This window comes from Juglans regia, chromosome 13 (genome assembly GCF_001411555.2).
Source record: "Juglans regia cultivar Chandler chromosome 13, Walnut 2.0, whole genome shotgun sequence".
In the NCBI taxonomy this organism is placed as follows: domain Eukaryota; kingdom Viridiplantae; phylum Streptophyta; class Magnoliopsida; order Fagales; family Juglandaceae; genus Juglans; species Juglans regia.
Window position 1 is genome coordinate 11628433 of NC_049913.1, and position 17186 is coordinate 11645618.

Here is a 17186-nt window from a genome sequence, read left to right on the forward strand (position 1 = left end):
AGTAGCTAAAGAAGTATTTTTAATAATGTTATAAATTTTTTATTTTTTAAAAAATATTAAAAAATATTAAAAAAATACGAAAAAAAATAATTAAAATACACTTAGACTTCGTTTGGTTATTGAACTGTTCATTTTAATTTTAAGCTGAGTCTAACATTCAAACACTCAACTCTCAAATTATTAAACTCATTCCAATTCAAAACCTTTTTATACATAGAATCCATAATTTTTTTCAATTTAAAATATCTTTATATATAGAATTCATAACTTTTTTTAATTTTTTATAAAAAATATTAAATTTATTTTAATATTTAAATATATTTTAAATTTAATTTAAATAAATTTTATATAATTTTTATTATTATTTAATTTATTATTATTTATAAAAAATTCAATTCAATTCAATTCAACTTCACGCAAGCTTACGGGAACTTAGCGAGAGCTCTTGTGGTGGCTGTAGAGCCACCATCCACTAAAATACTAATAATCTACTTTGCGTACTCGCGAGAGTATAGCTAATAATCTTTGTACGAGAAATGATGGTCAAACAATCAACCAATCAAAATCACGGACTGGCACAATAACGACAAAAATACGTAGCAAATAAAAACGAGCAGCCATCTATCTAATGAACATTTCAAACGCTTCTGCGTTTCTTTCAAAATCCTGTGTCTTACTTCCCATTTGTAGGCTAAGAAAAGCATAAATATTACCATTCCAAGCCTTGGAATTTTCACTGTTTCTCGTATTAACTTGTGTTTGCAGAAGTGGATTAATGGAGGGCAAAGCCAGCAGCTCTGACCTTCCTCCCGGTTTTAGGTTCCACCCAACTGACGAGGAACTGATCGTGTATTACCTTCGTAATCAAGCAATGTCAAGGCCATGCCCTGTATCAATCATCCCTGAGGTCGATATTTACAAGTTTGATCCATGGCAATTGCCCGGTAAGTGCTTGATTAAAAGACGCAATAACTTGCATGCATGCCTGTTTGTCTGATATTGACTTAAAATCGATCATACATGTGTAACTTAAAAATTGTGCAATGCAGAGAAAGCATTGTTTGGAGAAAACGAGTGGTACTTCTTTAGCCCGCGTGATCGGAAGTACCCAAATGGGGTGCGGCCGAATAGAGCAGCAGTGTCTGGGTACTGGAAAGCCACAGGCACGGATAAGGCTATCCATAGTGGATCTGATTATGTTGGGGTGAAGAAAGCTCTCGTGTTTTACAATGGCAGGCCGCCAAAGGGGGTGAAGACTGATTGGATTATGCATGAATATCGCTTAAATAACCCTCGTAAACTACCTAATCAGCATAAGGGAACCATGAGAGTAAGCCTCTCGCTGCTGTTTGCATGTTCAGTTTTCAAGAATTTGGTCAGGTTCTTCGGTTAATATGATCTTTGTTTGTGTTTGTTTTTGTTTTTGTTTATTTCAGTTGGATGATTGGGTCCTATGTAGGATCTATAAGAAGAGGAATCTGGCCAAAGATCTTTTGGAGCAGAAAGTGGAAGACTTCCAGCCTGCTCAAATGGATGATTTAGTAACATTTGGCAATGATGCAAGTGAGCAACATATTTCAACATTTCCAAGGATCTGTTCCATTAGTCATCTATTGGATATGGAATACTTGAGTCCAATTTCCCAACTTTTGTATGACAATAATTCATACAATACGACCTTTGATTTCCACCACACCGTTGGCAATGCTGGAATTGACGATGTTGAAAAAGCAAAGCTTGATGAAATACCGTACCAATACCCATTCATGGATTCAGGGAATTGACGATGTTGAGGGTTGGTTTGGATGGTGAGATGAGGTGATGATTTTAAATAAAAGTTGAAAGTTGAATAAAATATTGTTAGGATTTAAAAAGTTGAATTGTTTATTATATTTTATGTCAAAATTTGAAAAAATTGTAATGATGAGATGAGATGAAATGAAATTCTCTCAATCCAAACAAATCCGTGAATCAGGATGGCAGCTTTAGCCAGCCTATATTAGTTGTGAATCCGGTGTATGATATGCATGGCTTTGACCGCTAAGCAAATAAAAATTGATCCTTTTACCATTACATATATGATAAGGAGCATCGAGTACTATTCATAGAGTGTGCACATAATTTTTTCATGAGAAATGCAATTCATCGTCCTTTCCACAACTATGTCATAAAACGATTTAAAAGTTATATCTTATTTTTCACTTATCGACCAATTATTGAGTAATGATAGATACAATTTCAAGACATGTAAATTTTAGGTACTAATTTTTTTTAAAAAAAAAAAAAATTGATTCTATTATTAAAAAAAATAATTTTTTTATGTGAATAGAGTTAATCACTTTTTTTAAAAAAAATACGTGAAACTTGAACATTCTAAGATTACAAATTGTCGCATTATACCAATTTCAAATTACTAAAAAGATGTAATGCATTTCCTCCATTAGATAGAACATGAGTAATTTGGATGAGCCAATTTCATTTAGTTTTCATCCATCTTAACGATCGATATATCAGAATAAAAATGAGAGCATTGTTTTTCAATTTTTAATAATTGGAGCGTGCAATGTGCTAGATTTATTTATTTATTATTATTTTTTTAGCTTGTGGTATAAAGTGCAAAATTTCTAAAAATTCAAGGATACAATTAAATGCACTTTTTTTCCTCCGTAATTTTAGAAAAATTTTATACACCATATTACCATTCCATTAAATAAGATGTAACACATCTATCATTATTAAATGATTATTTATTGCATGCTTCTTTATTATCTAATAGTGATGAATATGCTACATATTATTTAATATGATCAAAATAAAATAAGAATATGATGTATAGCATTACTCATAATTTTATAAACACGTGTACAACAAATATGAAAACCTATTATACTATTTATTATATATAGTATAAATGTAGTTCCCTAGCTAAGTACTTGTCAAACACCTCTTAAAATATCTTGATTGATCAGTCGTATTCATGATTTTCTTGTGAAATAGGATATGGCACCGAATACTTTGACAAGTAATCGGGAATCTTTTCAAATTCGAACTAAAAAATTCCTCCATTGGCTATATATTAAAGTGTACGTTACTTATCCAAAAGGATGAATGCGCGCAGTCCTAAGGACCTGGCATATTGGATGGTCAAAAAAACTGCTTGGAAAGCAACTTCTTGTTTGGATGATCATCGATCGGTTAAGAACTTCAGTGCACGCATGCATGGTGCTCAGATATCAAATGTCGTTGGGAGTGATGAAGACATCTCGAACCCTAATAATCTTAAATATATTTTAATCCTAAGACACCACTTCTTCGTTCCTTAATATATTTACATTTGCAAATAATTTTTACGAGTTCTAACAAAGTAGACTTTATTATTATAAAAAAGTATAAAAAAACCTTTGTTTTTTAGTTGGATCCATAGTTTTATAAAATATTTATACGGAATTTGTTTATTTGAGACTTGTACGTAATATTAATCATTTATAATTCATATATAGTATGCACTTCTTAATGCACTGGCCCCATGGCAAGGTGGAATTCCGTATGATTGAGTTTATAATAAGAGCGACTCATTATGGAAGAGGTGGTTCTTTAATCGTTCTAATCTCTAGCTAGCCATTCAAAACCAACCTACCCAAGATATGACAAATGTCAACCATTGTCACTGTCATTCATCTGCCGTTTCTATTTGCGGCCTTAGAATTCACTGTCTATGAACGCAAATATTGATAAATACAAAGGGAACGTGTTAGGACCTGATGGGGTAGCTGCTTGTATCAAGGAAAAAGTGATGGAAATGGGGATAGAAGGCTACTGCATTGGAAATAAAGTAATATATATGATGTGTTTAACAAAATGGAAAAGAGATGAACACAGTGAAGAAGATAATGAAAATATAGAAATAGTATGAGCTAGTCACGCTGGAATTCTTTGAGGGAATCCATTCCTCCAGACAAAGAACAAACTTAGATTCTTCTAGATTTCAGATGCCCCCCAGCACCACCTCCTCCCCTGTAATTATACTAGAAAACGCCTCTTCATTCAACAACTAACAGCAAACGGCCATTAGCCACTTACAACTCTAACAATCAATTAAAATAAAAGATAACAAGTAAGAGGCCCATCAAGCCCAACCCAAATTAATTGGGTTCATAACAAATTCTCCCCCTTTAAACAACCTTGTCCTCAAGGTTGGAGCATTAATAACTTGAGGCTCCCTCTGAACAGATCTACAAGCTTGGACATCTCCCATCCTAGAAGATCACATAATGATGCCAACAACTTATCATGTATCACTAAGCATCGATTGATGATATTTCGGACCTGCTGAACGGTTGCTTGCAGCTCATTCCACTACACTTTGCCAACTAAAATGGAGAAGCATTGGAGATTGTCAAATCCACATGCATGTACATAATGCATATATGCACTCAGAGATATAACCTTGGCACTTAGATCTACAGCAACACAATTACTGGCGGCCTCTCGAATAAGCTTCACCACTAGACCAATCGCTTCTATACCAATAGCCTTAATATCAAAACAAACAAGAAGAATCTGATAGGCAACTGAGCTTCTAAGTTGCTTTCTGAGAGTATCGTATCCTGAAATGCACTCCACAGCTCGCAAGTAGTTTAAGTCCCTAGGAACTCTGCAAGCAAGTGATTTTGCTAACTTGTTACAGATGTTCTTCCATTCTTTCTCTATGAAGCAACTGATAAGTGATTGTATACATTCGTATAAAAGCACTGTGAGACCATGAAGCTGGTGATCCAAAGACAGAAAAATAATGACTTCAACTATCTCTTCGACTTCTGGGGTTGAAAGGATAGAGAGTTTATTCCTTACATGACTACAAGCAACAGCAAATCTGACCCAAGACCTAATATTTTGAGGTGGCCCTCCATGGTTAGAACGAGCATGCAAAGAGTCTCTGTTGAATGAAAACTTATATTGCAATCCAGAAATTTCAAGAGCCCCTTTTAATTCAAAATAGCTAGGAAGCGAATCAATCAGTACAGGCTCATCTTTTGATGACAAAATAGCACCAGGTCCCCCATGAATTCGAAGGCTAAGGTCCATTTTTCCTGGACCCAAACATTCAGGTGTAACCTGCCCAGGTAGTGTGCAAATATATAGTGTAAAACCCATTGTCTCAACCATTTCTAATCCACAGCTTGCTTCAACTCCAGTACCAATACAAACCATCCTGTAAAGATCCTCATCATCCTTTATCACCACAATTAAGATTGAAAACCTGCCAACACCAGGGTCTAACACTCTTTCAGGTAATTCATCAAACATGTTAAAAACAACCCATAAATTTTTTAGATAAATCTCATAGAAAAGAGACGCTCTAATTTTCGTAAGAAAATCCCATAGTATAGTAATCTGCTTACTACTTTTCAGGATATCAACCCAACAAATAACGAAATTACCACACGTAGATATGGTATTCTGGAAGTTCCCAGCTCGATGGGTGTGGACTCCAGTGGCAATAATGACTGCTTTTATTTCACCCTCTCCAACTCTCTCAGACCTGATATCATCAACAGGATTTGGCAAATGACCTTGAGAAATACCAAAACACAAGCATTTGGTCCAAGTAACAATTACTTCCACAACATCAGCTCCAAACCAAGTAACAATTATTTATATTCCTTCACGTCTCAATTCCTTCGGGCACCAGAGTCTAGCTCGCTCTCTCGCTGCTCTGGAATTCCAAGCACTCCTTGTCTCGAGCGCAACACCAAGAGGAATTCGATTCCCTAATTTCCCAACCGTGTTCAATTTCTTTTCCCAGCGGTAGCTTCCACTTCCGATTCCACCCACCCGTCTTTGAGTTTTTGTCATCTTCTTTTGAAATGGCGTTTTTCAGATTCTAGTGTTTCCCGAGTCGAATTTGCTAGCTACCGAAGTCACACTGTACCAGTTCTTCATCTTGCTTATCCAAGTCCTAGACAAGGGCTCTGATTGAAGAGGTTGAGAAACTAGAGTTTGGAGTTTTTTTTGGTTACTGGGCGAGTGAGTGACGCTTTCCGTTGAATCTGGCCATGGAGGATGCCATATGAGACGTACAGAAGTATGGGTTTCGCCCATGTAAATGACCACTGCCATGGGCTTGAACGGTCACAATGTAATGCCACTCTGAACCGACACATTACTAATTATACGGCTAATCAACCTCCTAGCATCGAAGACATTGTTGATGGAACTCATGGTGTTCTGGTTCTTGGCCCCATCACCGATCAAGTGTTCTATCTGGGTGAGGTTAACAGCAGACGATGTGTTGATGGAGAAAGGAGAAGAGACATGGAGATGAAGGAATTCATTTTCTAGATGAGATGAATGAGACCAAAATTGAAGAGGAAATTTTGGCTGTTTAGAAATTAATTTCGGATTTGGATTGCTAAGGATAGATGAAATTTGATACGAGAAAATGGAATTTCTAACGGAATTTTTTAGAGCTGATGAAAGAGGTAACTCGTTGGAATCGTCATCGGCTGTTGGTTCTTCATTTTGCTTCTCACTAACTTGGTCTTGCAGATGAATCTTATCTTCATCCTTTGCTCCCTTTTTGACATCATCAAGAGTTACAGCCATATCTACACCCTTTTGTTTTACAATTCCATTTTCTTCCTGCATTATCAATGGTTGTGAATCGTCGATTGAAGCCGTAACTGCTTCCTTCTCTTTCACTATTTTTTTGGGTCGAAGTCTTCACTAACTGCAACATTTCCTCCAGGACACTCAACGACTACTGACCTCCGTTTCCTAACCTTTAATCTCACTAATTTTTCCATAACATCGTACCGATTAGTAATATTGTTCTGCCTTACCACCCAATGAAGCATCATATCTATCAAGTTGTTAAAGCTGTTATTAAACCCCTGAAAACTCTTTTCATTGGCATCTACTCGCCGTTGTAAGGCCTCTTGTTGCTGCTCGAAAAATAGTTCATCCTCCATGGATCGTCGGCTCTAGATACCACTTGTTAGGGACCTAATGGGGTGGCTGCTTGTATCAAGGAAAAAGTGATGGAAATGGGGATAGAAGGCTACTGCGTTGGAAATAAAGTAATGCATATGATGTGTTTGACAAAATGGAAAAGAGATAAACACAGTGAAGAAGATGATGAAAATATGGAAATAGTATGAGCTAGTCACGCTGGAATTCTTCGAGGGAATCCCTTCCTCCAGACAAAGAACAAATTTAGATTCTTCTAAATTTCAGATGCCCCTCAGCACCACCCCCTCCCTGTAATTATACTAGAAAACGCCCATTCATTCAACAATTAACAGCAAAAGGCCATGGGCCACTAACAACTCTAACAATCAATTAAAATAAAAGATAACAAGTAAGAGGCCTATCAAGCCCAACCCAAATTAATTGGGTTCATAACAGAACGTGAGTGTGGTGAAGGAATCTACTCTTTTAAAAAATATTCTAGTCATTAATGAATTATATAAAGGTAATTTTATAAATTGATATAATATAATGTAGTTCGTGATCAGATTATAAAGTTATTTTTATTATAAAATATATCTAATGAATTATATGAAACTTTGTGAAATTACTTTTATTTAATCTTTAATTTGTGATTGTAGCAATATAATTTTTTTTTTCATGTTTCATTATTTCATGTGCAGCCCATAAAAGTCTTTTCATGGCTGTGTAATTACTCGTCTAGAAAAGATGGCAATACCAACTTCCATAGTCCTACGAAATTGGCAGGCGCAACTGCCAACGATCGACTCATGTTTTTTTTTTAATACTGGAGATGGGAGTTCAGATCTGGTTCTCCCATTTGGAGACCAGACCTTATGCCATATGGTCTAAAGGATCATGTTTGGATTGCAAAATCTATTTATTATCAAATATATAAGTTCAAGTAAGAGTAAATATGTTAGGCTTTTCCATAATGGGGTTAATCTACATAAATGCATTATACATATGATCTCTACATGTATAATGTGTACTACTTCTATAGGTAAATAAAAATAGACTCGTCAAAAATTTAATTTCCATGTACATGTTAAGCCACATGAAGCTCTCTCTCTCTCTCTCTCTCTCTCCCTATGTTGTTCACTTGTTCCCACTGCATCTTTCAATAATCATGCTCTTAGGGCGAGTTAGGTTAATGACACAAAGAAGGTGAAACAATTTTTTATTCACAGCATCCTCATACATACAAAGATTGCTGACGAAGTATGGCTATTTTATTGCTCATTTACAAGCCTCACCACTTACCTACATTTTAACCACTACTTCAATGATCTCTATCATACACTCCTTATAAGAAACAACCCCATCTAGGCTTAATTTCCCTGTAACACAGATCTTCTTTTGTTAACCTTCATTTTTCATCAGATATGGGGGAAGAAACGAATCGTTCTTCCTCAGATGGATGCAACATTGGAATATCAATGATGCTTGCTTGCATGGTTTTGTCGTGGATCTTTATCCACGTATGGAGCCAAAGGAAGAAGAGAGGTCCAAAAACATGGCCACTTGTAGGGGCAGCAATCGAGCAGTTCATGAACTATGACAGAATGCACGACTGGCTTGTCAATTACCTTTCTGAGTCGAAAACTGTGGTGGTGCCGATGCCATTCACTACATACACTTATATTGCCGATCCTGCTAATGTGGAACATGTCCTTAAAACCAACTTTGCAAATTATCCAAAGGTAAAAGATAGCAATATTCACTTGAAAGTTTCACATATTATTATTGATATGATCTTCTGTGTTCACAATTGTGTAAGTGGCATGCATATGTTGGGATTTATAAAGTTTGAGCTTACATATGTCCTGTCTATCTTCTATGTTTTATGTCTGAGAGAACAATTCTGACTGAAGGGTGAAGTGTATCATTCATATATGGAAGTGCTGCTAGGAGATGGGATTTTCAATGCAGATGGTGAGCATTGGAGGAAACAGAGGAAGACTGCAAGCTTTGAATTTGCATCCAAGAACTTAAGGGATTTCAGCACTCTAGTCTTCAGAGAGTATAGTCTGAAGCTGTCCAATATCCTAAGTCAAGCTTCTTTCCACAACCAAGAAGTAGACATGCAGGTCACTTCAAAGCCTCTTTAAATTCCTGTAGATTTATTAAATTCGTTACATGTAGTTTTCAGAAGCCCCTCTGGAAACTAGTGCCTTGTCTAAATAAAGAATTCAAATTTCATTTCCTTTTCTAGGAATTGTTGATGAGGATGACTTTGGACTCTATATGCAAGGTGGGATTTGGTGTAGAAATTGGAACTCTAGCTCCTAGTCTGCCAGACAATCGCTTTGCTCAGGCTTTTGACACTGCAAACATCATTGTGACACTTCGTTTCATTGACCCTCTGTGGAAAATAAAGAAATTTCTGAATGTGGGCTCAGAAGCTTTACTTGATAAGAGCATTAAAATCATCGATGATTTCACCTACTCGGTTATTCGAAGAAGAAAAGCTGAGATAGAAGAAGCTCGAGCGACTGGCGGAAATAACAAGGTAATAAAGCAGAAACTCTCTTATTTCGAAAGCACTTTTCTCTAGCTGTCCTGCATTATTAGAAGATACATATTGGCTGTTAAAAAACCTTCTTCTTCTTCTTCTTTTTTTTTTCACACAACGAAACTCTCAGATCAAGCATGATATACTGTCAAGATTTATCGAGCTGAGTGAAGACTCGGAAAATTCAACAGACAAATATCTCAGAGATGTTGTCCTGAACTTTGTGATTGCTGGTCGTGACACAACAGCAACTACTCTCTCATGGGCTATATACATGATAATGACACATGCCGATGTAGCTAACAAGCTTTACTCGGAGCTCAGAACATTGGAAGAAGATCAAGCAAAAGAAGAGAATGTGTCATTGATTCAGTATGATATTGAGGACTCTGAATCATTTAATCAGAGGGTAATGCAATTTGCAAGCCTCTTGAATTATGATTCGCTGGGAAAGTCATATTACCTGCATGCAGTGATCACGGAGACACTTCGGCTATACCCGGCAGTCCCTCAGGTTTTGCCCCAATCCATGTTGTTGCATGCCATGACCATAATAGGGGAAAAGTAAAAAGGTTTAAATACCCAGTCTTTTCATCTTTGAACAGGAATCACTGCATGACATACGACTTGGGCATTTGGGTAGGACATTGCTTTTAAAACCTGCAACTCTTCTGCATTTAAAATGATTACCATTTGGAGTGTGCTAAGGAGTTGGGAACAAATCCAAGTAAAAGCAATTTTCGATGTACAACTAAGACCACTCCAAATATGCCTTTGGTACAAAAGCATGCCGGGAATGGAATATTTTCATCTTCAAAAACTTTTATCCAAACGACTTCAATTTTCCTACTCTACTTTCACAAAACCCATTGCAAAACACACCTCAAAGTTTGTCTTTTTAGAGTTCTCACAAGTTCTTAAAACTTTTCCCTAACCAACATGCTATCTAAAGCTCATTTTAAGAGCCAACTCACCGAATGAACATTGTGCGATTATAGGACCCTAAGGGCATCTTGAAGGATGATGTCCTGCCAGACGGGACGAAAGTAAAAGCAGGAGGCATGGTGACTTATGTTCCCTACTCAATGGGTAGAATGGAGTACAATTGGGGCCCTGATGCAGCTTCATTCAAACCTGAAAGATGGCTCAAAGATGGATTCTTCCAAAGTACAACCCCATTCAAGTTCACTGCATTTCAGGTAAGTCCATGAAGCAGTCTCTATCAAGGATTCATTTTTGGGTATTTTCTGAGAAACCCTATAATAGATCAAACTTTGGCTATAAGGTCACTACCTCGATGATTTACCTTCTGAAGTTTTAAAGCTTCCAGAATAAACACTTCACGGGACATTACAGCGGTTCATGTTTTGTGTTCTTTCTTTTAATGACATGCAGGCTGGGCCAAGGATATGCCTTGGGAAGGACTCAGCATACCTTCAAATGAAGATGGCTCTGGCCATTTTGTGTAGGTTTTACAAATTCAGTTTGGTGCCAGGTCATCCAGTGAAGTACAGGATGATGACAATACTATCAATGGCTCATGGCTTGAAGCTTACCCTAGCGAGACGTTCCTAAGACGTGCTCTGCCTACCTATGTCTATGTCTCATCAGTATGTTTTATGTATATATATGACAATGCTTATGCGGTTAAATGTCCAGGCGCACCTCCCATTTGATCCAAGTGACGTTATGTAATAATAAGCTTCAAATGTGATCAACTCATTGTCACGCAAATGATATGAGATTGTAACCCAAAGGCTCAATAGATTGTTAAGATTTTGAAAACAATCCCCCTCCCACCCAAAAGAAAATGAAAAAAAATAAAAAATGAAGACAAATGGGACAGTGTGCCATAGTGGGGATAATGAAGTTAAGCTTCTAATATCCATCAAAATAAGTACTCTGGTGTACCTGATTGAAGACCTACAAAATAAAAGAGCATGATTTTAGAGGGGCTACTTTGCTTTTTTGGTACCCAAGGGTGTTGAGGGCAATAAGGAGGAAGATAAATAAACGGTGGGAGACTCGGCGAAAGCTATAAATTCATTCACTCTTTCATAGCTTATATCTGAAGCTATCCAAAAAAGAAAAAATCACAAATCCAACCTGATCTGATGCTTATAAGTCATAATGTGTATATTATATGCATACAAGTATGAAAGTATTTATGGTTCCTTTTTTCCTGGAAACTAAAGCGAAGGGAGATGTCATGACAGAAAAACACTAGCACAAGCTAATGAATTAATTTCTGCTTCTTGTCTTTCCATTCATCAATTTTAGCTTCTATCTTTGCATGCACTATTGCCTGAAAACCTGGGTATGGCTCATAACCGAAGAAGCTCTGAAGTGCCTGAGGGAATGAAAAAGGCAGAGATATTTAACAGTCCTATATCAGAGAGGATAATGGATCGGGAAAATAAACTGAAGTTACATTAAACAAAATACCTCCAGCAACACAAAGAAAGGAGCCATTATAAAGGCTTGAACAAGGTTGTCCAAAAGAGCTGGTGCTCGTTTCTGTAGAACACGATTGAGTTTAAGGTGTTTATAAATATGACAAGTCATTAACCATGTCATGAACAACAAAATTGTATAAAAGAATTGTAAGTGTATCATTTTCCAAATTAGTTACCTCAAAAATACCATGGCCAATAAATTGTCCAGTCCAACACAGTAGCTGAGCCACCAAAACAACCTGAAGATAGGTTTGTTGTGGTAGAACATAAATGAGATAAAACGAAGATCCCTCATGCAATGAAGATTATCAAGAAGTAGTAGATGGCTCAAAGTAGTAACAAGAAAAACTTGGAAGTATAGAAAGCTGGTGTTAATGCAGTCCAAAAACTTTCTTCCAGAGAAACAGAAGCAAATGCAATGTAAGAAGAAAACTTCTCCAACTGCCAAACCTAGACAGATAAAAGCCCCATATGCTCTGTGAGTTTCACACATCTAACTCTTTCACTCAACTATATCAAACAGAGACCAAGGGCCTTTATGGAGTAAACTCAAGTCCAACTTCTCATGCTTAACCTTGCAATGCTTGCAGTGCGAAAAAACTACACCAAGAAGTAAATGTGATGGGATTTCTAATTAATCAAACAACCTTATGACATTGAGAACAAGCCATTTGTTTTGAGCCATGTCATAATGGGGGCAGAGTGTCAACTAATTGAAACACAAGCGCAAGATTCCAAGAAGGTGTCTTTAGAGTTATTATGTTTATATTATGATTATAATATACCAATGAACAGAGAAAGACAAAGAAGTCAACAAATCTAAAAATGAATGCCCCCATATTTTTCACTAATTCATCTTGCAGTTTTTACCTAATATTGATTACAAAATTCCTACTAAAAAGGCCCTTTAGTGAACCAAAATAAACAGGGGGCTCTCTTTTAACAAGCAGAGTTAAAGAGGCAGAAAAGAAACGTTTCCAGTAGGGCAAAGTCTTGATCACTAATCTAATGCGAATATGACAGTTTAGTAAAAGCAGTCAGAGCAATCATCTCAGCATATGATATAATAAGGCCGCAGATAAAATAACAGAAGCAACAAAGAAAAAAAGGTGCAAGCTATAGAAACACCTATTTCTCCCCATAAAAGGCCTGATAGGAGGAGTGGGGTAACTCCTTATAAAACCTAGGATGAGTTTGTTTTTAAGCCATGTGGGACGTCTCAATACACCCCTCATGTGTGAGCCGGTATTTCCGGTACCATCATCGTGGGTAGGTCGCGAGAGCCCATCATCAGTCATAGTTTACCTGCTCTGATACTATATAGAAACACTCATTTCTCTCCATAAAAGGCCTGATAGGAGGAGTGAGATAACTTTTTGTAAAGTCTAGGATGAGTTTGTTCCTAAGTCATGTGAGACTTCTCAATATGGATTCATTTTGCTTTAATCAAATATAGCTCGGAAATCCCTAGCAACATGGAACCAAAACTAATCATTCAACAAGACATGCTATTTCGTAATAATAAAATTATCCTAAAACTGATCAGAAACTCCCATTAACTTTCGGAAATACAAAGATTCAAATTGAAAACAAATTCAGCAGAATAAGGGGAAATGAAAAGTGTTTTTTTCTCGTTGCAAAGTTTGAACCCATTAACCTTATGCAAAATTTGAAAACAAGTAAGTTGGTGTTGTGACAACGTGTAAAAGTGGCCCATGAAAGATTGTCAGAGACCAACAAAAAAAGAACTCCCTTATGAAGAACACCATGGATGATCTAAATTCTGAACCCCATTAGGTATCTGCTGTAGCAACCTTAAACGGTTCCCAATAGGAACCTAAAATTTTCCTATAAAGGAAACTGATAGAAAATTTATGAACAGAAACCAATAACAATTCGTACCTTCCAAGCGAGTGAAAACCCGAGTCGACTCGCAATAAAACTGCTAGTAACCCAAGATATGACGCATAACAGAGCAGCCAAGGACCCAGCTTTCACATCCAAACAGACGTAAAACACCGAATAGATCAAAGCTAACAAGAACCCAATGTTCAAAAGCAGAATAATATGTATCCCAAGCAGAGAAAACTCGATGTGAGGGAGGTTGAACAGGGAAGGCGTGAAATAAAGAATAAGAAGAGCGGTGAAGAAGATTGGCCAAACAAACAACATGTGGATGGCTATGTTGATTGGGTTGCTGTGATAAGCGCCATAGAAAGCAAAATGCTCCTCAAGGTCAAACAATCCGGTCCTTCCCATTGAGAAATCGAGAAGAATTCCAGGAAAAGAAGGTGTTTTTTCACGTGAAGTTTCCGAGAAAAATGTAGAGTTTTGTTTCGACTTAGGTGAGAAGAAAGATGCTGAGAGTTGGACCAAAAGGGTTACGAGTCGTCAGAAAAGAGGAACGAGAAGCTAAAGGGGTTGGAAAGAACTGAAGCTGTGGAAAGAGAGTTGCATTTTTGTTTTCGAAGATGGAATGCTCCGGAAAAATATGCAAATAAACACCAACAGCGGCGTAGGAGACCAACTTCCAAAAGCTGTGATACCATTACCCGAACGGGGAACTTACCAGATCACTAGAGAATGTGATTGGGTAATGCATATAAAAGATTGGGTCGGATGTCAAAAGCTAGCTTTGATACTTGGGAAAGCAAAGTAAATAGGAGGGAAAACAAACTCAGTAATAAGTTGTGGCGAATGCTAAACATCTGATCAAGTCAGAGATGGAGTGCTATCAACTATGACTCTTAAAAAAGAAAAAAAGTATTATATGACGAATAATGTCAATAACATGATTTTTAATATTATAAATGATATTTGATGCTTTACTCATTACCTAAAAATAAATAAATAAATTTAAGATTTATATTAAAAAAATATTTTTTAATAATAAATTCTATTTTTTTAAAAAGAGCGAGCAGAATTTACAAACGTTAAAATTATATTTAATATTACTCAACCAAATACAATAATATTGATTGATAAAAAAAAAAAAATGGAATTAGAGTTTCAAATTTTACACAATTATTGCACAAGGAACCCCAATATATTATGAAGAAAAGGACCAATATCCAACTTCTCAGCAAGAGTGACCTTTAACAAGCAAGCACAATTAAGGAATGAACCTAACCCAACTGTTCAAAATTTGATGTAACTTGTGGTGATAGCTGCACAACTCACTGTTTGTCTGTAATTCAACCATGCGTGTGGTTGAGCTTCAATGCTTCATCTACTTCCTCCAGTCCTTGCCTTTAACTAGTGAGAATGATCAATTCTCTCCTAAAATTTTAGATTTGTTACGTTCCACGTACATACACTTTTACCAATACTCGTCGTCTATTCAACATTAGTACACACATTAATCAAAAAAAAAAAAAAAAACATTAGTACACATGATGTTAATCCAGCGATCACAAAAAAGGCTGTGTTTTGAATCTTGATTAATAATATTGGGCCCCATCAGTCGTGGGGTGCATGTGAAGTTCAGATGAACGGCCCACCCACCGAGATAAGAGCATTAGCGTTGATTTATGCATATACATATGTAAAATTACTTCTTTTGCATATCTATTTTACCATTCAAATAAAATTTCCACATTGACTTATGTATATTTGAAACAAAATAATAATAAAATATTATTATTTTATTATTATTACTTTTTTACTAAAATCAATTTTTTTTATATATATTTTATAATTAATATCCACTATATACATTTGACATTAATGATATAAATATAATAATAAAAAATATAATTTTTTAATAATAATATATTAAAAATATAATAAAATGAAAAAAAAATATAATATATTATAATAATAAAATGAATGTGCAAGTGAATGTTTGTTTTATTGTTGAAGGAGGGAGAAAATGAAAGGATTGTGTGAGAGAGAGTGGGAGAAGAGATAAATAATTATTAAAATATGATTTGTAACGTAAATAGTAATTATCTAAATTTGAATAAGTACTATTCATAAGTAGCTAAATATTTAAATATGTATAAGTCAATGTGAAGAATTTTAAGACCATATTATACAAATATAACTTTACATATGCATATATATAGATCAATACTAATACTCTAAACCGATCGTATTTTGTCATCTACTTTCTGAGAGCAGGTTTTCGAACTTGTAAAGATCTTCTGCATGCACTGCTTACTTGGAAACGTACATATAATTTTGAACAGTTGGGTTAGGTTCATTTCTTCTCTCTTCTTCCTTAATTGTTAAAGGTCACTCTTGCTGAGGAGTTGGATATTGGTCCTTTTCTTCATAATATATTGGCTACTCAAGTAACGAGAGGCTGAGGTTCCTTGTGCAATAATTGTGTAAAATTTTAAACTCTAATTCCATATTTTCTTTTATCAATCAATATTATTGTATTTGGTTGACTAATACTAAATATAATTTTAAAGTGTATAAATTTCGTTCATTCTTTTTAAAAAATAAAATTTATTATTAAAAAATAATTTTTTAATATAAATCTTAGATTTATTTATTTATTTTTAAGTAATGAGTAAAACATCAAATATAATTTATAATATTAAAAATCATGTTATTGACATTATTCTGCATATAATATTTTTTTTTCTTTTTTAAGAGTCATAGTTGATAGCACTCCATCTCTGACTTGATCAGATGTTTAGCATTCGCCACAACTGATTACTGAGTTGTTTTCCACCTTTTATGTTTGGGTAGTGAGAATATAAGTGTTAAATAGTTATGAGTATAAATTGAAATAAGTTTGTGAGTCTCATTGAGAGTATTTTGAATTATTTGGATGTATGAAATATATTGAGTTGTTAACTTTTGAATAGGTAGTTAAAAAATATATATGTCTTATAAATATTATAATGATTTTATTTTTAGTAATAAATATTATAGTGATTTTATTATAATGATTTTTTAATATTAATAAATATTGTAGTGATTTTATTTTATTTTTATATATAATAATGATAAATATTATAATGATTTTATTTTTAATTTATATATAATAGTGATAAATATTATAGTAATGTTATTTTTTATTTATATATTATAGTGATTTTATTTTTTATTTATATATAATAGTAATAAATATTATAGTGATTTTATTTTTTATTTTTTATATAATAGTGATAAATATTATAGTGATTTTATTTTTTATTTATATATTATAGTGATTTTATTTTTTATTTATATATAATAATGATAAATATTATTGATTTTAATTTTAATTT

At 34.8% G+C, this 17186-nt stretch overlaps 3 protein-coding genes and 1 long non-coding RNA gene across 4 annotated transcripts; 2 read left to right on the top strand and 2 right to left on the bottom strand.

The window, feature by feature from the left end:
- Window positions 1-626: 626 nt before the first annotated feature.
- On the top strand, window positions 627-2055 carry LOC109018004 (NAC domain-containing protein 2-like). Its single transcript, XM_019000190.2, has 3 exons — window positions 627-944; window positions 1050-1330; window positions 1437-2055. The coding sequence occupies exons 1-3, from the start codon at window positions 776-778 to the stop codon at window positions 1782-1784; spliced, it is 798 nt and encodes a 265-aa protein (XP_018855735.1). The 5' UTR covers window positions 627-775; the 3' UTR covers window positions 1785-2055.
- Window positions 2056-8190: 6135 nt separating this feature from the next.
- Window positions 8191-11467, top strand: LOC109009280 (cytochrome P450 704B1-like). Its single transcript, XM_035684815.1, has 6 exons — window positions 8191-8693; window positions 8865-9080; window positions 9206-9502; window positions 9636-10019; window positions 10504-10704; window positions 10901-11467. The coding sequence occupies exons 1-6, from the start codon at window positions 8376-8378 to the stop codon at window positions 11078-11080; spliced, it is 1596 nt and encodes a 531-aa protein (XP_035540708.1). The 5' UTR covers window positions 8191-8375; the 3' UTR covers window positions 11081-11467.
- On the bottom strand, window positions 9250-10027 carry LOC109018009. Its single transcript, XR_002000498.1, has 3 exons — window positions 9969-10027; window positions 9440-9552; window positions 9250-9355 (listed from the first exon to the last, which is right to left on the bottom strand). It is a non-coding gene; the product is annotated as an uncharacterized LOC109018009 (long non-coding RNA).
- Window positions 11468-11536: 69 nt separating the features above from the next.
- LOC109017853 (2-hydroxy-palmitic acid dioxygenase mpo1-like) lies at window positions 11537-14622 on the bottom strand. The gene is made up of 4 exons (XM_018989722.2): window positions 13864-14622; window positions 12138-12200; window positions 11951-12022; window positions 11537-11855 (listed from the first exon to the last, which is right to left on the bottom strand). The coding sequence occupies exons 1-4, from the start codon at window positions 14218-14220 to the stop codon at window positions 11739-11741; spliced, it is 609 nt and encodes a 202-aa protein (XP_018845267.1). The 5' UTR covers window positions 14221-14622; the 3' UTR covers window positions 11537-11738.
- Window positions 14623-17186: the final 2564 nt, after the last annotated feature.